Here is a 24,456-nt window from a genome sequence, read left to right on the forward strand (position 1 = left end):
AAATATCTCACCTGTCCACAGAGTTCATCTTTAATGTCAACATGTCATTATCTCACCTGACGTCTGTTTTGTTCCGTCCAGACGCCGTGTCCCCAGAGAGTCGCCCCCTGGTGGTGGTCAAGGAGAATATATGGGGATGGACGACTATGGAGACGAAGACGAGGTACACCTGTCTTTTTGGTTACCTGTGATACGACTGCTCAGTCTGATGAGGTTAAATACAGGTGGAATTTAAACGGATGAGAATCAGTTTATTGAACTGAATCCTTCTGAGATTATTCTCCCTCTATCGAACATATAATTCAATTTAATTTAATGCCTTTATTGTCACTGCACAGCAGTACAACAAAACTGTGTGATCTCTGGGCTATTACACATGAAAACAGCAAAAGACATAGACAATAAACAATAACCAGCAACAGTGAGACACATAAAATACACCAGAATATAAAATGCAGTAATAAATAAATAAATAATATAAATCAGTGCAGTGTAATGAGAGCAGCAGCAGTATAGACTGATCTGCACGACTGGCCCAGCCAAGGAGCAAACACACTATGCTCTATTGTATATTGAATTAATATGAATTAATTATCTTAATAGCACTCGGATCAAAACTGTTGAGGAGTCTGTAAGTGTGAGATCTCATAGACTAGGCTTGTGCCGGTTTGAAAATTTTCCAACCGGTTTGATTTAAAGCCAAATATCGAACCGAACCGATATATTGAATTATATACCTAATTTTACCACTGGGGATCACATTTGAGCTATTTTTCACAATAAAAGCCCATTATAGGTGTAATGCGCTTCCAATCTACCAGGTGGCGGTAATGCTGTATTAAGCGCAAATACACACAAGGTTAAACAAGAAGAAGAATAAGCAGAAGGACACCAAGAAGTTACTAGGGCAACAAACTGAATGACTGCTGGCTCCCTCACACTTTTCCCCGCCCCCAATGAAAGTTGATCTCTCGCAGCAGCAACAGTCAGCTGAGCTGAGCGGAGCTGCGGAGTCCCTCTGCAGCCTCTGAGACAAACTAAACACTTGTAGGCTCCTCCACTTCATTTATAAACAAACATAAACCTTATTAAGTTGTCATAATGCATGTTACAATGCAAGATAAGTTGAATATAGTCCCTTGACACACCGCTGATGTGAAAAGCTTTTTTTTTTTCTCAGTTTATCCGGTTGACATGAATTAAAGCCATAGTTGGTAATGTTGGAGAGCTAGCAAGATTTGAAAGCGGCACCTCCTCTCAGCTCCACCACCCTCCTCCCCCTCCCGTCAGTGCTCCGTCCAAAGCCACGCCCCCACAAACTTGAACGCGCATCCTGCAGTACACCGACAGAGAAGCTAATGTTAGCATTGGGCTAATACGAGCTACAAAAGTAGCTAAGTTGGCTAACATTACATATTCCACGAAAATAACAAATCCCCCCGAAGCAAACAAATAATTACTTGTCCAACAGAAAGACAGCAACTAGAGGTGGGGTCGGGCTGAGATTCTCAGACTGTTACCCGACCAAACCCGACTTGGTACTGACCGACCCGACCAAAATTATTACCGACCCGACCGAGCCCGACTTATATAAGCAGATGCGCAACATACAGCAAAATAAAATAATACTGCCATGCTTGCCATAAAGCCAAAAAACGAGTCATTTCCGACATGAAAATATGACATGATTCCTCACATACGTGGCACCAATCAGGCACTCTTACAAGGTTTTATAGAAAAAAAAAAAAGAATGTAAATGCCAGGGATAATAATGTACAAAAGCACCACGGCAGATGCCAAATATTAAGCCAATATCACCACGGCGGGTGAAGGCGAAAACAGCAGCACCACATCATGTTTATCATGTAACCTTGATATTAACGTTACAACAATCACCACGGCGGGTGAAGGTGAAACAAAACAGGACAACAGCAGGTGTTTGCTGTATAACACCACAGCAGGTGTAGCCTACACCTAACACATTACACATTATCAGCATTCAGAAGTGATAAATATTAAAAAAATATGTCTTACCATTAATGATTGAAGTCCATTGTCTCTTGCTGAACTCATTTTGAAGCGTTGTTAACTCGAACCCAGTCTTGAACTTGAAGCTGTAACTTAGCCGTTTAACTGAACTATTTACATCCAACCATCATGGTTTACTTGGAGCTATGAAGGAAGAGGATAGCGTCCACTGCAGCACTGAAATTGCGCTCACTTGCGCTGCTGCTAGCTGGGATAGCCAATATGCCGCGAGCCAGGACACTTAGCTTGGGATAGGTGTTTTGGTGTTCTCGCCACCAGCCCAAAAGATCCCTCTCGTTCGTCTTGACGTGATTCTGTGTTGCATACAGTTCCACTTCATCGATACTGTTATCCAGGGGTAGATTTTCCCAGTCTTCAAAGTCAAAAGCAGCCCTTTTCGGTGCAGAGGGTCCCTAAAAGGCTGTGGTGCATTCAGGTGCCCTCAAGCGAATCTTAAAAACGGAAATCCCAGCTCTGAATGGAAAATAGAGGGGAAAAACATATAGAAAATAGGCCGCCGAACCCGACCCGGCCCGACCGCCACTTCTAGAATACTACCTGAACCCGTCCCGATCTGTTGGGTCCCGAAGGGACCCGTCGGGCTTCGGTCGGGTATCCCACCTCTAACAGCAACCTCTGCATCACTTTGCAGGCCCTTCAGCTCCCTCAGTTGTCTCCACCGTTCAAAAGCTGCACCGTTGTTGACTCTGGTTTGTCCTCTGGCTTTATCCAAAGTCTTTTTCGTAGCAGCCTTTTCTGCCTCTAACTTTCTTTTCTCAGCCTGTTTAGTGGGGCAAGCCTTTACAAGTAAAGCTGGAAGTGGTACTTTTGGCTGCATTTTCTCTGCCATTGTTCGGCAAACTCCTGCTAACTCAGTATTTCTGCTGAGGAGTGTGCTGAATATTTCCGGCAACGGTGACACGTGATGAGTGCACGCAGGGAGGAGGGAGGGACAGAGGGGGCGTGGGCAGGGCCAGAGCAATATATAAGGATGAGACATGAAGGCATCTGATTGGTTCTTTCCACTCGCACCGAGGGGCAGGGATTGGTCAGAGTTTTTACAGGCCTGCAGCTGCAACAGAGATCAGATTTTTTTCATTCCTTTTCTGAACACATTATGTATTGACTACTCTCAGGATGAAGGACCATTTCACCCAGTATAACAAAAAGTGTTTCTGAACAGGATTACCAAATATGGCTTTAAACCGGGTGGAGCTCTTAAACCGGACTGAACCGGTTAAACCGGAAATCGGCACAAGCCTATCATAGATCTGTATCACCTTCCAGAGGGCAGCAGCGTGAGGTGTTGGTGTCCTGGGTGGGAAGAGTCCTTAATTATGTTTGTGGCCCTGCGGAGACAGCTGCTTTTGTACAAGTCCTCAAGTGCTGCAACTGTGTACCAATGATGTTCTGGGCTGAGAGAGCTACTGGTCTGAAGTCACTGAGGCTGTTGATGGATTATTTCTTGGGGACAGGAACTAAAGTGGCAGATTAAAAGCATTTGGGGACAGTGCATGTAGACAGACAGGGGTTAAAGATTTTGCTGAATACCTCTGCCAGCCGGTCGGCGCACTCTCTAAGTGCCCTCCCCGGGCTGCCATCAGGACCAGCAGCTCTGCTGGAGTTAACACCTCAGAGCACCCTCCTGACGTCCTCTGTGCTCACAGTAAGCACCAGGCTGTCTGAGGCTGGAGGCAGCAGGTTCCCACTGGCTGTATCAGTCACCTCGAAGCGGGCAAAAAAGGGATTCAGTTCCTCTGCCAAAGAGTCACTGGAGGTGGTGGAGGTGTCTTTGCTGTATTTATATTAGATCAGGTGCTGAATACCTTGCCATGCCTTCTGTGGGTTTCCCTCGCTGTAGTCCTCCTTGGCTGCCTTGATGCCTCTCTTCAGGTTGGACCTGGCAGCACTGTACAGGTCCCTGTTGCCAGACCTGAAGGCTGTAATTCTTCCCTGCAGCAGATGTTTGACGTCCCTTGTCATCCACGGTTTGCTGTTGGGGAAGCACCTGATGCACACACTCAGTACAGTTAACATGCAGGGTGAAACACAGCGGACAAAGACAGTGTCTTCACCTTCACCACATGAAGCTGCAGGTGGTCGTCTCTGTCTCATCAGTTTGATTTTGTCCTCGTCTCTCGCTGCAGGTGTGGCTGGTATGGACAGATAAGACCAATGAGAGACAGGAGAAGAGCATCAGACAGCTGGCTCAGGAGGCGAGACAAGGAAACGCTCACGATGAGAACGTCCTCACCTACTACAGGTAGACACACAGCTGCTGTCCAGAGATGATGTCATGAACATGAAACTGTTAACTTTCAGTTTATTGTAAATTAACTCCAACAAAAGAAATCACAGCTCACAGAGTCTGTCCATCCGTCCATCCGTCTGTCTGTCTGTCTGCCTGTCTGTCCATCCATCCGTCTGTCTGTCTGTCTGTCTGTCTGTCTGTCTGTGTGGATGCCCTCAGGTACCAGCTGAAGCTGTTTGCCCGGATGTGTCTGGACCGTCAGTATCTGGCCATAGACGAGATCTCCAAGCAGCTGGACGTGGAGCTGATCTTCCTGTGTATGATGGACGAAACGCTGCCCTTTGACCTGCGGGCGTCCTTCTGCCGCCTCATGCTCCACGCACACGTAGACCGAGACCCTCAGGAGCTGGTCACACCTGTGAAGTTCGCCCGCCTCTGGACCGAGATCCCCACGTCCATCACCATCAAAGAGTTGGTAGATTTTAATACTGCAGCAGTGCATTCTGGGTATTGTTGAAGTTTGTTTTTATCCTGCCTGAACTGGAGTTTCTGGACAGACTTCGACTGTAATTTAGTTTGAAAACAAGAAGACGACTCTGAATGACAGCGTCCTCATAAACAGGTCACAAAGAGCTGTGGATGTAACAGATGCCGAGAACTGCACATATTCACATGTCATTAATGACCAGGAGCAGACTGTGGACGTCCTGCAGAGCTTCATGATTGATAACAACAGTCAGCATCACACATGTCCTGTAATCAGGGACTTGAGCCCTGGATGCTCAGATTAAAAGTCTGATGCTGTATTGACTGAGCTGCCCAGGCTTCACAAGAGTATTAACTTGCAGAACATCCACAGTCTGCATGAGGCTGTGATTGGATTTGCCGTTTGACCAAGCTTCAGACTTCCAGTGGGAACATGCCTGTAGTCCAAGTCCAAAGGTCTTTGAGACTGTTCAGGCGATAAAATCACCTGCAGTGCTCACTGTCATTCAAGTAGCTCTGCAGGAGGTCCACAGTCTGCTTCTGGTTATGAATGAGAGGTGAATTTTGGCCGGCTGCTGCACTTTCTGACTTCTCTGCAGTGTGCCTGTTACATCCAAATGTCTTTGAAGCCCGATTTAGGAGGACGCTGTCATTGACATGTATCCACACACAGTATATGTTCCTCTTTTTGCAAGGTCAGAAATCAGTTTGCAACCTATCTTGGTTTGACAGGGCACATACAATTCAAGGTCTGCCCTCCTGCAGAGGACTGAGTCGGTAGAGCCCCAGGCCCTCAGTCTGGGGGTCCAGGGTTCAAGTCTCTGCTCAGGCTATAAGTCTGCTGTGTGAAGAGTCTGAGATGATCACTGTTGTCGTTATTCATGGAGGTCCACAGTCTGCATGTGGTCCTAAATGAGCTGTGTGTTGGTGCAGGTCTGAACACATCCAGGACTCAGTTTAAACAATGTATAGCTTATGGTCCACAGAGCATGGAGCAGCTGCCTGCAGGGAGTGTTCAACTCCACTTTTACTAGTTCACCACACTGAGTAAGGCCCAAGGCAGCAAAACATTTGTATTCACAGCAGTGTTTTGGGTGTAACATGAATTCACCCAATCAGAGTGTCTTCTCCAAATCCCTTTAAAAGCCAGGTGTGTCTGCACCTGCTCTGCTGTTTACATGATGGGTTTAGCAAACATGAGAAGTTCTGCTGAGAGTGATGAGTTAGAGTTTGTCTACAGGAGCTCCTCAGTCTTTTTGAGTCATGAGTTGTGTATCAGCCACATTTATGTGTCTCTGTTGGTCAGATCAGAAATCTCATGCAACATGTCTTTGGGTCTTTGAGTCCTGTGAATTAGGGCAAGGTCATTTGAACTCAGCCACAGACACCAGTCAGCTATTAAAACCACTGATAGATGAAGAAAACAACACTGATTACCTTGTCAACACTGATTAGACTGGTACCTGAGGGCGTCCACACAGACAGATGCACAGACAGACTCTCCCCAGTGGGACAATGAACCATGTCACAACATAAAAACTGCTCAGGAATGACCTAAAGAATGTGACAAAGAGGCCCCATATTTTGACGTAATAAACAGCATGTTAGGGCTCGTTAATCTGAATATGCACAGTTGCATGTAAACTGGAATATGAGTCTACATGCAAATCACGAGGAGGTGGTGATGGACTGAAGTTTTATGGTTTTCATTGTCTCAGATGTTGTCAGGTCCTGAAGTCCTCCAGAGGACAGCTTCCGGAGCCTTTGTGCTCCACTGTCTCTCAGATTAACTCATATCACAGCGGTGCCTGGACAGCGTGACGTGTGTGGTTGTGCTGCTGCCGTGGTCCTGCCAGATGCCTCCTGCTGCTGCTGCCATCATTAGTCATTAGTCATACTTCTACTGTTATTATACACATATGACTATTGTCACACAAGTATACTGTCTGATATTAATACATACTTTCAACATATTGTACCACAGTAGCCAGAACTATAACTATAATATTATTACTTTCAATAATGTTGTTGTAAGCTACTGTCATTACCTGCATCTCTCTCTCTCTCTCTGTCTCTGTCTCTGTCTCTCTCTCTCTCTCTCTGTCTCTCTCTCTCTCTCTCTCTCTCTCTCTCTCTCTCTCTCTCTCTCTGTCTGTCTCTCTCTCTCTCTCTGTCTCTCTCTCTCTCTCTCTCTCTCTCTCTCTGTCTCATTGTGTCATACAGATTACTGTTAATTTATTATGCTGATCTGTTCTGTACGACATCTATTGCACGTCTGTCCGTCCTGGAAGAGGGATCCCTCCTCAGTTGCTCTTCCTGAGGTTTCTACCATTTTTTTTCCCTGTTAAAGGGTTTTTTTGGGGAGTTTTTCCTGATCAGCTGTGAGGGTCATAAGGACAGAGGGATGTCGTATGCTGTAAAGCCCTGTGAGGCAAATTGTGATTTGTGATATTGGGCTTTATACATAAAATTGATTGATTGATTCCACGAAGCCTGGGTAGTTAATCAGTAGAGCATAAGACTTTTGATCTGAGGGTCCAGGGTTCAGGTTTTAATGTGGGACATGTTTGATGCCCCTCATGGTCACTATTCATGGAGGTCTGCAGGAGGTCCACAGTCTGCTTGTGGCATGAAGGAGCTGTGCATTCATGCACCCTCAGCACCTTCTAAGCAGATTGCATTTTGTTATGTCAAGTCTTTGAGGCCCTGTTTATGAGAACATTGTTAATTACACATAGCCACATATACAGTACAGGCCAAAAGTTTGGACACACCTTCTCATTCAATGCGTTTTCTTTATTTTCATGACTATTTACATTGTAGATTCTCACTGAAGGCATAAAAACTATGAATGAACACATGTGGAGTTATGTACTTAACAAAAAAAGGTGAAATAACTGAAAACATGTTTTATATTCTAGTTTCTTCAAAATAGCCACCCTTTGCTCTGATTACTGCTTTGCACACTCTTGGCATTCTCTCCATGAGCTTCAAGAGGTAGTCACCTGAAATGGTTTCCACTTCACAGGTGTGCCTTATCAGGGTTAATTAGTGGAATTTCTTGCTTTATCAATGGGGTTGGGACCATCAGTTGTGTTGTGCAGAAGTCAGGTTAATACACAGCCGACAGCCCTATTGGACAACTGTTAAAATTCATATTAGAACCAATCAGCTAACTAAAGAAAAACGAGTGGCCATCATTACTTTAAGAAATGAAGGTCAGTCAGTCCGGAAAATTGCAAAAACTTTAAATGTGTCCCCAAGTGGAGTCGCAAAAACCATCAAGCGCTACAACGAAACTGGCACACATGAGGACCGACCCAGGAAAGGAAGACCAAGAGTCACCTCTGCTTCTGAGGATAAGTTCATCCGAGTCACCAGCCTCAGAAATCGCAAGTTAACAGCAGCTCAGATCAGAGACCAGATGAATGCCACACAGAGTTCTAGCAGCAGACCCATCTCTAGAACAACTGTTAAGAGGAGACTGCGCCAATCAGGCCTTCATGGTCAAATAGCTGCTAGGAAACCACTGCTAAGGAGAGGCAACAAGCAGAAGAGATTTGTTTGGGCCAAGAAACACAAGGAATGGACATTAGACCAGTGGAAATCTGTGCTTTGGTCTGATGAGTCCAAATTTGAGATCTTTGGTTCCAACCGCCGTGTCTTTGTGAGACGCAGAAAAGGTGAACGGATGGATTCCACATGCCTGGTTCCCACTGTGAAGCATGGAGGAGGAGGTGTGATGGTGTGGGGGTGTTTTGCTGGTGACACTGTTGGGGATTTATTCAAAATTGAAGGCACACTGAACCAGCATGGCTACCACAGCATCCCGCAGCGACATGCCATCCCATCCGGTTTGCGTTTAGTTGGACGATCATTTATTTTTCAACAGGACAATGACCCCAAACACACCTCCAGGCTGTGTAAGGGCTATTTGACCAAGAAGGAGAGTGATGGAGTGCTGCGGCAGATGACCTGGCCTCCACAGTCAGTTATTTTTTTTCAGTTATTTCACCTTTTTTTGTTAAGTACATAACTCCACATGTGTTCATTCATAGTTTTGATGCCTTCAGTGAGAATCTACAATGTAAATAGTCATGAAAAGAAAGAAAACGCATTGAATGAGAAGGTGTGTCCAAACTTTTGGCCTGTACTGTATGTGTCTTTTTTGGCCACATCAGATGTCTGATTGTATCCTGACTTGGTTTTTACCAGTCTACATGTAAATCAGGGTCAGCAACATTCCAGGGGTCCAGGGTTCAAGTCTCTGCTCAGGCTATAAGTCTGCTGTGTGAAGAGTCTGAGATGATCACTGTTGCCGTTATTCATGGAGGTCCTCAGTCTGCATGTGGTCCTAAATGAGCTGTGTGTTGGTGCAGGTCTGAACACATCCAGGACTCAGTTTAGACAATGTATAGATCATGGACCACAGAGCATGGAGCAGCTGCATGCAGGGAGTCTTCAACTCCACTTTTACTAGTTAAATGACACATAAGCTGGGAGCAAAGTAAGGCCCAAAGGGTTTGTATTCACAGCAGTGTTTTGGGTGTAACATGAATTCACCCAATCGGGGCGTCTTCTCCAAATCCCTTTAAAAGCCAGGTGTGTCTGCACCTGCTCTGTTGTTTACATGATGGATTTGTTAAATATGAAAAGTGAGTGGTTTTCTGCCAAGAGTGATGCAGTTAGAGTTTGTCTACAGGAGGTCCTCAGTCTTCTCATGGTCATAAATGAGTTGTGTATCAGCCACATTTATGTGTTTTTGTTGGTCAGATCAGAGATCTGATACAACCCATCCTACAGTCTGCATGTAAATCAGGGTCTGTCCTCCTCCAGTCCAGAAGGAGGCGGTAATGGACAAAGGTTTTATGGTTTTCATGGCTTAAATCATTTTGGGTGATGGTCTTCTCCCTATGATACTCTTCTTGAAGCCTGGCTAGCTCAGTCAGTATAACGTCAGACTTTAAATCTGAGGGTCCAGGGTCCTTGTTCAGGTGATAAGTTTGTTTTCTGATGTGTCTGTGATGATCATTATTGTTGTCATTCAATCATTCAATCAATCAATTTTATTTATAAAGCCCAATATCACAAATCACAATTTGCCTCACAGGGCTTTACAGCATACGACATCCCTCTGGCCTTATGATCCTCGCAGCAGATAAGGAAAAACTCCCCAAAAAAAACCCTTTAACGGAGGTCTGCCGGAAGTCTGCTTGTGTCTTGTGTATATTGTTGATTTGGACACTTGGAGACTTCCCTGGAACATTTGCGTTACATCCAAAACTCTGTCACTGGGACGCTTTTGTTTAGATTTCCTCAAGGTTATCTTGTGGATAAGATCATGGATAAGATCGTGGATAAGATCATGGAGGTCTTTAGGAGATCCACAGTGATAATTTTGAGAAATATCTCCTGGAAGTCTGCATAGCTGACACCCGGCCACTTGCCTGTTGACGGTCAGCTCCGTTGTCATGGATACGTTGTGTACAAACCAACCAGCCAACAGTTTGCAGGGGTAGAGATTCATGCCCAGAAGAAAAGCTCATATTTCTGTTGGGAAGGAGAAATGCTTCGTTCCATTGACCTGGGAGGTCGGAGCTGGGAATGACGTCACACCTGAGTCCCATCACAACAAGTTGGAAAATCAAGATGTTGTTAGTAGTACCAGTTGTAACCAGGTTAGCCTTTGTTAGCCACTTTTAAACATTTTGGAACACAGCCTCAACACTGCTATGTCCCACAGATGCCAAGTTGGATTGAAAGTTTTTGGATATGTGTAAGAATCATGATACACATCATATTTCTAAGAAGGTGGTTCAAGGAATGAAAGATGGAGGCTGTGTTCACAAAGTTCAACAGGTCTGCCACCAGAGTCCTGACACAAGCTGTGTTTCACTCTTCCATATTTTGACGTAATAAACAGCATGTTAGGGCTGGTTGATCTGAATATGCACAGCTGCATGTATTCACTCTAGAGGGTTCAAGTCCCTGTTCAGGTGATAATATTATCAGTAGTGCTCTGCAGGAGGTCCACAGTCTGCTTGTGGTCATGAATGACATGTGAATATGTGCAGCCCTCAGCAACATGTCTATTATGTCCACAAGTCTTTGAGGCCTGGTTTATAAGGACACCCAAATCAGGTCTACCCTTGTCCAGTCCAGGGGAAAGTGTTGGCTGACATACATTTTATAGTTTTCACAGCTCAGGTCACTTCAGTTGATCGGTTCCTCCAGAGGAACCTTCTCCTTCTTCTTCTCCTGGCAGAAGTTTGTTGGTTAATAATCCTGTCTGCAGAAACATGATGAAGGTTGGTGTAGAGAATCTGTGATGTGCAGGGAGATGCTCCGTTAATCACAGAATAAAAGGTTCAACCAGATCAGACGTTCTTGAATCACAGAGTCGACCAAGTTTGCAGCTGGTTCTTACTTACTGTACTTAATGTGTTGTGATGTGTGTGATCCTCAGTTACGACTCCAACATGGACGACAGCAGAGACAACAAGAAGAACCGTTTCTCCAACACAATGGCATTCATGGAGGAATATCTCAACAACGTCCTGAACGACGAGCTGCCGTTCCACAATGAGGAGAAAAACAAGCTCACCTATGAGGTTGGTCCCTTTACTTCCTGTCCTAATGTAAAGCTGTCTCAGTCCTTCAGTCCTGTGATCACGTCCTTTGTGTCCTCTCTGTCCTCTCTGTCCTCTCTGTCCTCAGGTGGTGAGTTTGGCCAGACATTTGATTTACTTTGGTTTCTACAGTTTCTTTGAGTTGCTCCGACTCACCAGGACCCTGCTAGGAATCATTGACTGCAGACCCAACCCTGGATACGCCGGGATGTTATTCCATGATGATGGATCAGGTACTGTCTCTGCTCCGGCTCCTGTTCGCCTAAACCAGCAAACACAGGTCTGGTTTATTCTCACGCTGTTGATCAGTGCTGACGACTGCTAAAACCTGGTGTGTCTCATGTTTAAAGCTTCGTTGGCTGAAAGATATTTTCTTTACTGTCACTGGAGTCAGTAAAAACTTATCTGATGAAAACTTCCAAATGGGGTCTGATTAGAAAACTTTAAATGAGTTGCTAAAAGCTGAACTTTCTGTCTGATAAAACACTGTCTTACTTTGACAGAGCTCAGTGTTTTTTTTTATAAGGATGATATGTTTTGCTTTTCTGGTTCCTCTGCTGAACTTCAGCAGGTCAGACTTCTGCTCAGTAGTTCTCCTGCTCTGTGTCATCACCTGTACTTTGGCTCATGTCAGATTTATGATTTACATTCTGTTATTTATAATTTTCTCTGTTTCTGTTGATCAGTAAGTCAGGTTTATTACTGGAGCGTCGTCACACCACCTGTTCAATGTGAGAAAGTCACATTATTCCACCTCACCATTCTGTATGAAAGGTACGATCTCAGAGAGGGGGAGTCATCTCACTTTCAGGTGCTGAATTTATGTCTGCATGAAAGGGACAGCTGGCAGGCGTAGGAAGCTTAGGAGGTTAAAAAAGCAGGTAAGGTCTGATGACGTCATGTCAGGAGACAGCTTGTGCGAGTCGTTAAAGTCAGATTATTGAAATTAATTAATGTGAAAGCACCTGAGAGGTGATGGCAGGAGGATGATAATGAAGCGGTCATACCTCTGTGGGACCTCCTTAGGTCAGCACATGTGAATCAAACCGAAGCTCACTCTGCGTTTGCTTCAGTTTGTCACCGTACGTGTCTGATGACTGAGAATCTTCACGTGACTTCAGATGATGATGATGATGATGCCTCAGCGTCTGATCTGTGTCAGGTTAATAACGTAGACCTTTGCTCCTCTGTTCCCCATCTGAAGGGAAGAACGTGAAGCGCTCCATCCACGGGATGGGTCAGATGATGTCCACCATGGTCCTCAACAGGAAGCAGTCCATATTTGGAGGTGGAGGAGCCCGAGGGGCGGCGGCGGGACTCGTGCTTGACCCGCAGAGAGGCAGTAAAGACAGTATTGATAAGATGGACCTGACGGTGATGGATACCAAGCTGAAGATCCTGGAGATATTACAGGTATCTGGTAATTCAGTCTGTCAGAGACGAGTTTATTTAGCATTAAGATCATAGTGAAGTGATATTCTGCCCCCTCTACTGTCTGTTAGCCACAAAACATTTTACTGAACTTATTATTAAATGAAGCTACACTGCTGACAACGCTACAGGACACTTCAAAATAAAACTTCCAGGCACTTCCTGTTTCATCCTGAGGACAGAGTCTGTGATTCAGACACTGAACACAACTTCATACTGAGAGAACTAAACTTTGATATATCACCTTGAATCACTGATGATATGAACCTGTGAGATTCAGTGTGAACACATGACGTTTTCATGTCAAAGAGCAGAGAAGAACCAGATTCTCATTTTGGATCAAACACTGAGAACAATTATAAAATCCACAGATTGTGTTTGGGTCTGAATTAAAGACTGAAATCTGTTTTGTAGACAGATTTTTTTTTTGTCTTTGGTTCAAACTGTCTCTTTTGTCAGTAACGGGCACTGAAAAATCTTCTTGGGTCTCGTGTCATCGTTTGATCTTCGCAGAGGTCGTAGTTCACAGTTCAGTCACTGATTGGCGTTAAACCCAGGCTGACTTCCTGTTGCTCTGAGTCGCACCATCAGAGGAGGGTTTGTGCTGGTTTAGTGATGTCTCCACAGTCGACCCTGTGTTTAGTTGATGTTAAAACGTGTTGTTGAGCTGTGACCTGTCCATCTTGTCCTCCTCCTCCTCCTCCTCTTCATCAGTTCATCCTGAACGTCCGTTTGGATTACCGCCTCTCCTTTCTGCTGTCCGTCTTTAAGAAGGAGTTTGTGGATGTGTATCCCATGGCCGACGCTGACGCCACCACCAACATGGAGCACGCAGGTACACACACACACACACACGAACAGAGTATAACAACCAGTCTGTGCTGCTCTCACTGTCTCTGATGAAAACTGATTTGAAAAAAGAAAAATAAACTATTTATTTAGATATGACTTTTTAAAAACATCTACGTGAGTGTGTGATCTACTGTAACACACATCCTGCAGAGTTTAGTAAGTGTTTGTGTTGTTGCTCCTCCCAACGCTGTCAGATGTCCCCGTCACCATGGAAACCACAGGTAGAAACACTTATGTTAGAGAGATTAAACGTGGAGGCAGTGTTCACACCATGTGTCTCTGTTTCATGTCTGTTGACATGAATCATTTCAACTCATACACACCTGTGTGTGTGTGTGTGTGTGTGAACGTAGTCCTGTTGTTTATTAACCCTCTGTGTGTTTGTCCCTCAGCCACCATCAACCTGCAGCACATCGGGGAGCAGGCGGAGGCCATGTTTGGAGTCGGGTACGTGGTGACGCTGCACACAGACGTGACACTGACGGATTCATTCATTCATTACAAACTGAGTCACTGTTGAACATGAACTGATTTTAAGAAGCAGATATTTAATCATCACCCTGGAGGTGGCGCTGTTGTCTTGTACGTCATCATAGCTGTGATTCAGTTGTAGACACGAGGCCACAGACCGAGTGATGAAGATCGTCAGGCCTGATCTTCAGTCCAACAGCTCCGCCTCCAGTGTGACATCACTGTTATACCACAGCTCTACAGGCTTCATTTATCAACAGTAAAAAGTGACAACAGCTTCTGATTGTTTGTTTATTTAATGATTTATATGGCTCCGCCCACACAAATAGTTCTGCAAGTGGACTGGACTGTTGCTAAGCAACACAAACATTCCTGCACATTAACTAACATCTGTGTAGGTCGACACGTCACCTCAGAGCAGCTGCTGTGTGTCATGTAGCTTCATCTGTGTGACATCAGTCTGACGGTCTCTGTGGTGGAGCACGTGTGATGATGATGATGATGAGTTAACAGCTTCATCAGCATGCGTCACCTGATGTCACGTGATCACACCTGCAGATTTACAGTCAAGTATTCAGGCTCCATCCCTTCGTCCTTTTTTGACCATTCAGTATTTAAGTCAAAGGTTATTGGTGGTCACATGACCACTCTTAATGTGTCAGATACATGCGTATGTATATCAGCACTCACTGAATGTCTCCTGTCCAATCAGATCACTCAGTCTGAACTAACTGTTACATAAACATAATGTGTCCGTGTGTGTGTGTGTGTGTGTGTGACCGTGTGTGTCCGTGTGTGTGTGTGTGTGTGTGTGTGTGTATGTCTGTACAGTAAGGGGAACAGTATCCTGGAGGTGGACGATGAAGGCGGTCGGATGTTCCTGCGAGTGCTGATCCACCTCACGATGCACGACTACCCTCCTCTGGTGTCTGGAGCTCTGCAGCTGCTCTTCAGACACTTCAGCCAGAGACAGGAAGTGCTGCACACCTTCAAACAGGTACACACACACACTCACACACACACCCACACACACACACACACACACACACAACCATAATCCATGTCAAAGTGCTTAGACACAAAAGCTGAAGCAGGAAACAGAATGGCAAAAGCGGCGAGCATCATAAACTGGCCTGATTTCAAGTGACGTCACTTCACTTTCCACAGAATCTTCTGACTGTCACAGTGGGACTAACACACCCAGATCATGTGACTCCTGCATGTATACAGTCAATCAGACCCAAACTGGCCGAGGCGCTCTGAGCATGCTCCACAGTTTCCGCCCCGGGCTTTGACCCGGAAGTCCAATAGCATTAAATGTGTAAGAGAAGAAGAAGCCGGTAACAACATGGAGAAATCTACATCCAGAGCCGTGACTTTTTGGACGGACCAAATGTACAGAGCTGTAAAGTTGTCCACCATGGTAGCAGTTAGCTGCTAGCTAACCGTAGCTAACTTGTTTGTCCATTGTTTGGTCTGTGACGTAATAGGTCAACAGGAAAAGGTTCAATACTAACAAGCTGAAAGGGGGCATATCTCCACCTATCGTAGAGGAGTCGCACATACTTGGCCCAATAAATGGATTCCCCTCCCGTGCTTGTATACTGGGACAAGGACAGTAGGCCAGTTAGATGTCCTCGTCCAGCTGGGACTGTAGCTCCACTACACTGTGACTGGAGACGGACTGAGTGTCTCAGTTTTGGTACTGTCTGACTGTTTTGTCACATCAGACTTTGGATGTGACGGTCAAGGTGATGAGTCTGGTGTGTATGGTGTCTGCAGAGCTCAGTGTTGTACTCACTGATTGAAGCTCTACCGGAGGTCCTCTGGACCCTGGACCTGAAGCGTTTTCACCAAAACACCAGAAGAAGAATGATGCTAACAGTTTAGCAAGTGTTAGCTAACAACTGTCCATCAACACGTGAACAACACTTATTTATAATTAACACTTGATGTGGTTATTATAAGGGATATTTCCTTACGTGATGTTCTGATGATGGTAGAGAACTATCCGACAGCCTCTTCACTAAACTAATGGCCGACCCAGCTCACAGTCACTTAGTTTGTAAAGTTGGAGACATTTTGTTGTCCTGACGTTACATCGAAGAACACCGGGTAGGTCCTTCGGTAGAGCCCTAGAGACTTAATCCAGGGTTCAAGTCCCTGTTCAGGCAATACAGATTTTGTGTAATCTGTTGATTCAACACTTGTTTCACTGAGTCAACATTGTCAATATGTCCATAAAGTCCTTCAGTTCATTGGGTGAATCCAGATGTCCCCCTGTTGTGCCTGAGGTCTTGGGTCAGCTGCATCGTGACATCTGCAGAGCTGATCCGTTTTCATGTCATGTCAGGATTATGTATGATTTTCTGACTGATCACATCACTGTCTGACTCATATTTGTGACCGTGATATAATTAATCTGAGGGTTTTGATAAATATGTCTCTGTGTGTGATGATATGGAAGACTTTAAAAACCCAACAGATGTGTGTGTCATTGATCACAGTAGGGGCAGAGTGACAGGAAACTGTGGACTGTGGGCCGTCCAGAAAAATAAATCCTCAGAATCAAACACTTACCTTACCTTCTTTTTTTAGAGAAGTTCAAATTTGAAGTTGGCGGTAGTTTTAAAACTGTTCTGTAACACTCAACAGGACATAAGATTAGATCCATCTCCTGTACTGTAACTGTTAAAACACTGAGAGGTGGAGTTAAAGGTGGAGTTTACTGAACACTAGGAACATGATACAGACTCTGGACCCACATCAGCTGCTTTCTGAAGTATGTCTGAAGCCTGGGTAGCTCAGTCGGTAGAGCATCAGACTTTTAATCTGAGGGTCCAGGGTTCAAGTCCCTGTTCAGGCGATATGTCTTTGTTCACATGATAAGTCTGATCAAGAATGTCTCAGGTGAAGTGAGCAGCATTCATGTGAGACTGTACATTGATTTTGTACGACTGGATCATGTGTGAGGTGTGGATGGAGGTTTACAGGTGATCTGTGTGCTCACCTGCAGACTTGATCAACAGTTGAGTTAACAGGCGTCTGTCAGTGTGTCATCTGTGAGCTTTGACATCACCGTCTGAATCTAAATGTCGGCACATACACACACACACACACACACACACACACACACCATCACAGGTTCTTGATCCAGTCCATAAATGAGTTTTCATTCAAATAAAACAGCAGTTCATTGAAGAAGTGAGAAGAAGAACTCAAATGGGAATAAAATCTGACAAACCCAGGATCGGGATTCATCTCGTGAAGCTTTGACAGACGAGTTTCTATCCTTTACACCAGACAGTGTTCCCCTGTGAACTGTTTTACTACCTGACAGTCCGGCCTTTATCTGAGGTTTGTTTTGTTTGGATTTCATTCAGTCAGATTCAGATTCTGTGTGTCGAGTCTGGTTCGTAGTTCTGGTCAAGTTATGATTTGATTTAGGAAAGAAGCAAAGTCGATTTAGGCTGCCATGATCAGTAGTTTCTCATATGATGAGGTTTTTAGTGTTCGTCCCAGCTCCAGCTAAATTTGGATCATTGTGACTAAAACTGCTGCAGCGTTGATTGATTCTACGTCCATTATTGACCCCGCTTTACTGAGTGTGAATCACTCTGAATCAGTGGAAGTGGAAGAAGATTACCAACAGATCAACTGACCAGGACGCTCATGTTAATCCTCCTAAATGTGTTCTTGTGTCTCTGCAGGTCCAGCTGCTGATCTCAGCTCAGGATGTGGAGAACTACAAGCTGATCAAGGCAGATCTGGATCGACTGCGAACGCTGGTGGAGAAATCTGAGCTGTGGGTGGAGAAGAAGGGCTCAGGAGGAGGTGATGGGAAGAAAGAAAAGAAAGACAAGAAGGAGAAAGGAGAGGTGGGAACAAACACATCATCACTGTCAGCTTTACTTTCATAACCAGCCTTAATACTGAAAAAGGTAAAGTACCTGTTGGAGATGAGGTTAAACGTAAACTGAGGATGATTAAAGTTAATAAAGCTTTACAAGCCTTCATCAATGTGTCAAACAGCAGAGCTGACGTTTAGGACGCAGTTTGTTGTCTCACTTAGAGCCTCATTCCTCCATTTGTGTTCAGTTCTGCTTTTTAAACGTTTGAAATGTTCTCAAAAAAAAAAAAAACGGGGCGTCGGTGGCTTAGTGGTAGAGCAGGCGCCCCATGTACGGGGCTGTTGCCGCAGCGGCTCGGGTTCGAGTCCAGCCTGTGGCCCTTTGCTGCATGTCATCCCCTCTCTCTCTCCCCCTTTCACGCTTGACTGTCCTGTCCATTAAAGGCAAAAAATGCCCCCAAAAATATCTTTAAAAAAAAACAAAAAAAAAACGATCTCATATAGTTCCTTGTGTGATTTTCCTGTGACTGTTTGAGCTCCTGTTTGTCTTTAAAGATCAGTCACAAAGTGCTTCTGGTTTGTTTTTAATTCAGTATTTCCTGGCAGGTTTTTCACTAATCAGATTATTGTGTTTTAAAGAATATTATCATATATTTTTTGATGTCCTGATGAAGGCTTGTTTCTGCTGACAGCTGTTGGTGTTTCAGAGTTAATTATTCATCCAATTAATAACTCTCCCTGAGCACCTCGACATCAAACAGTTGATGATATAACGGACGGGGTCATATCTGTTTCCAGAGGCTAATTATTGGACACAGAATTAAAGTATCTGAAAAAGTGAACATGAGTTGAGGGTCACACTTCCACACACTTTATGGTTATTATCTAACACTGTCAGAACGAACAGCTGTGACATCTTTATGCTGACGGCTGAGTGACGTTCGAAGCTTCTGTAAATAACTCACAAACAACTAACAGAGTTTAAACACTAACGAGCTAACTGACTCACAGTCACAACTCAAACCAGCATCAGAAACATTTTCTCAGTAGATTATTATTAACATTAATATCACTAATGAAACTAAACCACTAAACATAAACTCTAAAACTACCTGCTGAACCTCTGCATCTGTGTTTCTGCACTTCCTGTGCTGAACGTTGGTGTGGTGCTTGTGGACGTCTCGGATGGTTGAGGTGCAGTTGTCCAGGCCTGGGTCAGAACTGGTTCAGGGTTTTTGTTGCATGTCACACTTCCCTGTCTCTTTGTTGTTTTGTTCTGCTGTGAAACTGACGCACAATCCTCTGAACGTGTCGTAACAACTCATTTTTACCACTGTCATCCATCTTATACACACTCACATATCAAACCATTAAAACAACAACCTAACAAACAGCAGTTGGGTTCAGGCCAAAGTTGGTCTGATATTATTTCATTTGTCTTCATCACTGAGTCTGAAAGTCACCACGGCTACATGCACATTAGGGCTGCTCAATTATGGAAAAAATCATAGTCACGATTATTTTGGTCAAAATTGAAATCACGATTATGTGGCGCACGTGATGATTTATATTGTTTATACACGACGGCATGTCATTTCTGTCTCTACGTGGTCGCACGTTTACAATTCTCCTCTGCTCTCTGTATCACGCATGGCGGAGTTTGGCCCCAATGCGAGCACGCGCGCACACGCACACACACACACACACACACACCTGCAGACCAACCTCTCTCGCTCTCCCTCTGCCATTTTCCGCACACTGTTGTTGAAATCTTCTGCAATCACCTGCCCCTCACATTTTCGTAGTTCACCTACTTGACTGGCTCGTGGAGTGAACAGAGGACAGGAGGGGAGGGGGTGGTATTGCACATGCGCGGCTTCCACAGAAGAGAAATAACATCTTCAGGTGTCCGTGACCAAAAATCGTTTACCCTCGATTTTATTAATTTTGAAATCTTTTGACCTCAAAATCGTAATTGCGATCACCAGACGATTAATTGCACAGCCTTAATGCACATGATATTCAGGTTTTTTTATGGACAGTAAAGTTCTGCTGCTTTAGATATGCAGGAGTCTCTGTCTTCATACTGAACTCTGTGCTGCAGAGTTAGTTTAGTTAAACTGGAAGTCAGATAAGCGTTTGTGTCCACAGAGCTACCCGAGGATCCACGAGACTTAAATGTCTTCATGTGTTCATATCTGACCAATCAGCCCAACACTCACATTAACATATATGTGTTTATAATGTTTAACACATGATTCAGGTCTATATAATGTAGTAACGTACCCAGAGAGAACTGCATATGCTGTCTTACCCTCTACACCCTGCAGGGGGCATCAGAGGACGCCACGCCCAAGAAGGACAAGCTGGAGAAAGGAAATGAGAACTACCAGAAGGTCAAAGAGGTGAGCACACTTGTCAGTCTGTCTTTGATCAGTTATCAACTGATTCTGGGTTGTTTTGGTCTCCGTCTCTGTCCTGGTGTTCCTGTGGTGCAACAGATCACCTGTCAGTCAATCCGTGTGGGCGGGGCTGTGATGTCTCTTCATTGATGTGGTGCTTTTGTCTTAGTCTCTTCAGAAATGATGGGTTTCACTGATCAGAATGATCAGGTTAATTATTTCCTCCTAAAAATCACTCTGGATAAAAACCAGACAGAATGCATAAATATAAATAAAGAGAAAAATAAATGACAGGTTTTAATTATTATAGATTTATACTCACTCACACTGTGTGTTGACAGACAGAGTTGTAGGTGTGTCTAATCATTCCTCCTGTTCATACTGGCTCTGAAGCAGCTCCCTGTCCTGACACCCTGTCTGTCCACACACCTACAGATAGTTTTGAAAACAGATATTTTCCCACTCTATTTTATAAAAACAGAATCTTTGACCTTTTTCAAACACCTGCTGGAGATCTCATCACTGCTGAGTCTTTCATGTAAGGACGAAGGAGCTCAAACATCAATCAATCAGTCAATTTTATTTAAATGTTTATTTAAACGTACGACTCATCCTCTGGACATGTGAAAGTTTTCCTCCCACTGCTCATCAACAACAGTCCCACTGTGGGAAGTGTCCCACCATCTGCTGGTTCCACTGGTCCTGATACAAAACCATTGGATCTGCCAGACTTTAAACTTCAGACACTGAGAAGGACCAGATCACACTGAGCGCAGCAGACGCCTCTGTTTGTCCAGGAAGTTGTGCAGCAATACAGAGTTTAAATGTAAAGTCATCATGAGTCCAAGCAGAGCATAAGCAAACTGACAGTCGTCATTGTTGTTCTAGTTTCTGGTGCGAACTCATTGCACAAAGCAACATGACAGATTCTGTCTTCGATCCTGTTTGCTGTATTCATGGGGGTGGTTTGCAGAGTCATCTCCTCCCAGTCTGAGGTCATGGTTCTCTGCTGGAGAACAGTGGATTGTTCCCTCTGGGTTGGGAGAGAGTTACTGACCCAAGAGAAGGAGTATCTCAGGGACTTGTTCACAGTGAGGGTAGGTTGGAGCATGAGATGGATTGGTGGTTTGGTGTGGTGTCTGCAGTGATGTGGGCACTGTGCTGGACCATCGTGGTTCAGAGGGAGCTGAGCTGGTCTACCTGCGTCCCAACCCTCACCTATGGTCATGAGCTCTGGGTAGTGACTGAAAGAATGAGGTCACTGATACAAGCGTGTGAAATGAGTTTCCTCTGTAGGGTGTCTGGGCTCAGCCTTAGAGATAGGGGGAGGAGTCAGACATCTGGAGGGAGCTCGGAGTAGAGCCGCTGCTCCTTCATGTTGAGGTGGTTCAACATCTGATCAGGATCCTCCTGGTCCAGCTGGTAGGAGGCCCCGGGGCAGACCCAGAACACACTGGAGGGATTATAGATCTCATCTGGTCTGGGAACACCTCGGGGTCCTCCAGGAGGAGCTGGAGAGTGTTGCTGAGCAGAGGGACGTCTGGAGCACTTTGCTCAACCTGCTGCCCCAGAGACCTGACCCCAGATAAGAGGATGAGGAAGGATGAATGGATGGAGCAGTGGGCGTATGTGAAGTAAACAGATGATGTTTTGTTTTACAACCACACAGAAACAAAGAAACCAGAGTTTGGAAAACTCTGCACCTTTATAAACTCTGTTGTGGTGATCTGAAGTCTCTTTGTGTGGATGAGGAGACATGTGGAGGAAAATATCATTTTCAAAACCATCTGTAGACGTGACCTAAAACAACTGCACTGTAAGAAATAAGGGAAACAATCTGCAGGTCATGTTTTCTGTAAAATTACAGTATAAAGTTTAGCCAATCAAAATGTTTGTTTGTGTTTTTTTGGCTTCCAAACATTTGATTGATGCCTCGATGTGTCGACTTTACCTCAGTCCAGATGATCTTATGTTTCCTCTATCGCTTTAAGTTCAGCTTTCAAACTGTTTCTGTTTTTAATCACAGTCTGTGTCAGTGAATCACACGAAACGTTCACGCTGGAATTTTATCTTTTTCATCCCGTCCATGTTACCGCCTTCTGTCTGTTAGACTTATGACCAGATCATCAAAGTTCTCTCATGGTTTCAAACTGACAGCTTGAACTTGTTAACTTTATACTCAGTGAGTTTTTAGCCCAAGCATCAAACCACTTCATCCTCCTCAGGTCACCATCTTACCCTCACCATTCTTACAGTAAACAACCTGTTTGGCATCAAAAGTAACAGGAAACATGACGCCCATTATCTCACCTAGTAGAGTCGACACCGCACATACAAAGGCCTTGTCCTCGCTGCAGCGGCCGTGGGTTTGATTCTAACCCATGAAGTCCCACCCTGCCCCAGATCCATCCATCTGAGAAAAGATCATTTCAAAACTAACGGGAAACACAGAATATATCAGTGTCACAATATCTCAGAAACACATCAGGGAATGTCTTAATATTTGGCACAAACGTCCACTGTAGAATAAACTGATTAGAATTTTGTGGTCGAAGGTCAAAGGTCACACAACAGGATAACAGGATAAAATAATGAAGGTCAAAGGTCAGTGTCACCTCACAAAACTTGACACAACAGGATAACAGGATAAAATAATGAAGGTCAAAAGGTCAAAGGTCAGCTTGACTGTGACATCATCATGTTTTAACGTCATATCTCAGGAACAGAAGGGGAGACATTTGGTCAGATACTGAATTGGTGACTCTAATCTTGAAACTGTGCTGATTGTATAGATCTTCTGTGTGTGAAGCATCCATGTTTTCACTGACATGGATGGAGACTGTGTTTCTATCTGTCAGATATATAAATATATGTTTTGATCATCACTTGAACTAAAACATGTTTCAGTCTCTCTGTTCTTCATCTGTTTGTTTTCTGGATCAGAAGTCAGTAGGTAACTTTACCTCACTGTGAGTAACAGCAGCTTCCATTAACTGTTCAATCAGAAACATATCAATCAGAAACATATTGATCAGAAACATGTCGTTCAGAAACATGTTTATCAGAAACATTGATCAGAAACATCTCGATTGGAAACATGTCAATCAGAAACATACTGATCAGAAACATACTGATCAGAAACATGTCGATCAGAAACATGTCGATCGGAAACATATCGTTCGGAAACATATCAATCAGAAACATGTCGATCAGAAACATACTGATCAGAAACATGTTGATCAGAAACATGTCGATCGGAAACATATCGTTCAGAAACATATCAATCAGAAACATGTCGATCAGAAACATACTGATCAGAAACATATCAATCAGAAACATGTCGATCGGAAACATGTCGTTCGGAAACATATCAATCAGAAACATGTCTATCAGAAACATACTGATCAGAAACATTGATCAGAAACATATTGATCAGAAACATGTCGATCAGAAACATGTCAATCAGAAACATGTCTATCAGAAACATACTGATCAGGAACATACTGATCAGACACAGATTGATCAGAAACATGTCAAACAGAAACATGTAGATCAGACACACATTGATCAGAAACATATTGATCAGAAACATGTCAATCAGAAACATGTCGATCAGACACATATTGATCAGAAACATGTCGATCAGAAACATATTGATCAGAAACTTGTCAATCAGAAACATGTTGATAAGAAACATGTCAATCAAAAACATGTCAGTCAGAAACATATTGATCAGAAATATGTCAATCAGAAACATATTGATCAGAAACATGTCAATCAAAAACATGTCAGTCAGAAACATAGAACAGAAACATGTCAAGCAGAAACATGTCGATCAGAAACGTATTGATCAGAAACATGTCGATCGGAAACATGTTGATAAGAAACATGTCAATCAAAAACATGTTGATCAAAAACATATTGATCAGAAACATGTCGATCGGAAACATGTTGATAAGAAACATGTCAATCAAAAACATGTCGATCAGAAACATATTGATCAGAAACATGTCGATCAGAAACATGTTGATAAGAAACATGTAAATCAAAAACACA

General features: G+C 44.1%; 1 protein-coding gene and 1 non-coding gene across 2 annotated transcripts in view; both read left to right on the forward strand.

Moving 5' to 3' along the window:
• Positions 1-24,456, forward strand: part of itpr3 (inositol 1,4,5-trisphosphate receptor, type 3) — a 126,312-nt gene that overhangs the window by 49,927 nt on the left and 51,929 nt on the right. The window contains exons 18-28 of the mRNA XM_078169682.1: positions 82-163; positions 4,176-4,291; positions 4,499-4,750; positions 11,232-11,376; positions 11,483-11,627; positions 12,599-12,807; positions 13,540-13,660; positions 14,070-14,124; positions 14,980-15,145; positions 17,859-18,026; positions 20,329-20,403. Coding sequence (XP_078025808.1) covers positions 82-163; positions 4,176-4,291; positions 4,499-4,750; positions 11,232-11,376; positions 11,483-11,627; positions 12,599-12,807; positions 13,540-13,660; positions 14,070-14,124; positions 14,980-15,145; positions 17,859-18,026; positions 20,329-20,403 — 1,534 coding nt within the window. The remainder of the gene's footprint in view (positions 1-81; positions 164-4,175; positions 4,292-4,498; positions 4,751-11,231; positions 11,377-11,482; positions 11,628-12,598; positions 12,808-13,539; positions 13,661-14,069; positions 14,125-14,979; positions 15,146-17,858; positions 18,027-20,328; positions 20,404-24,456) is intronic.
• Positions 16,942-17,014, forward strand: trnak-uuu (transfer RNA lysine (anticodon UUU)). The gene has a single exon. It is a non-coding gene; the product is annotated as a tRNA-Lys (tRNA).

The sequence above is a fragment of the Epinephelus lanceolatus genome, chromosome 8 (assembly GCF_041903045.1).
Source record: "Epinephelus lanceolatus isolate andai-2023 chromosome 8, ASM4190304v1, whole genome shotgun sequence".
Classification (NCBI taxonomy): domain Eukaryota; kingdom Metazoa; phylum Chordata; class Actinopteri; order Perciformes; family Serranidae; genus Epinephelus; species Epinephelus lanceolatus.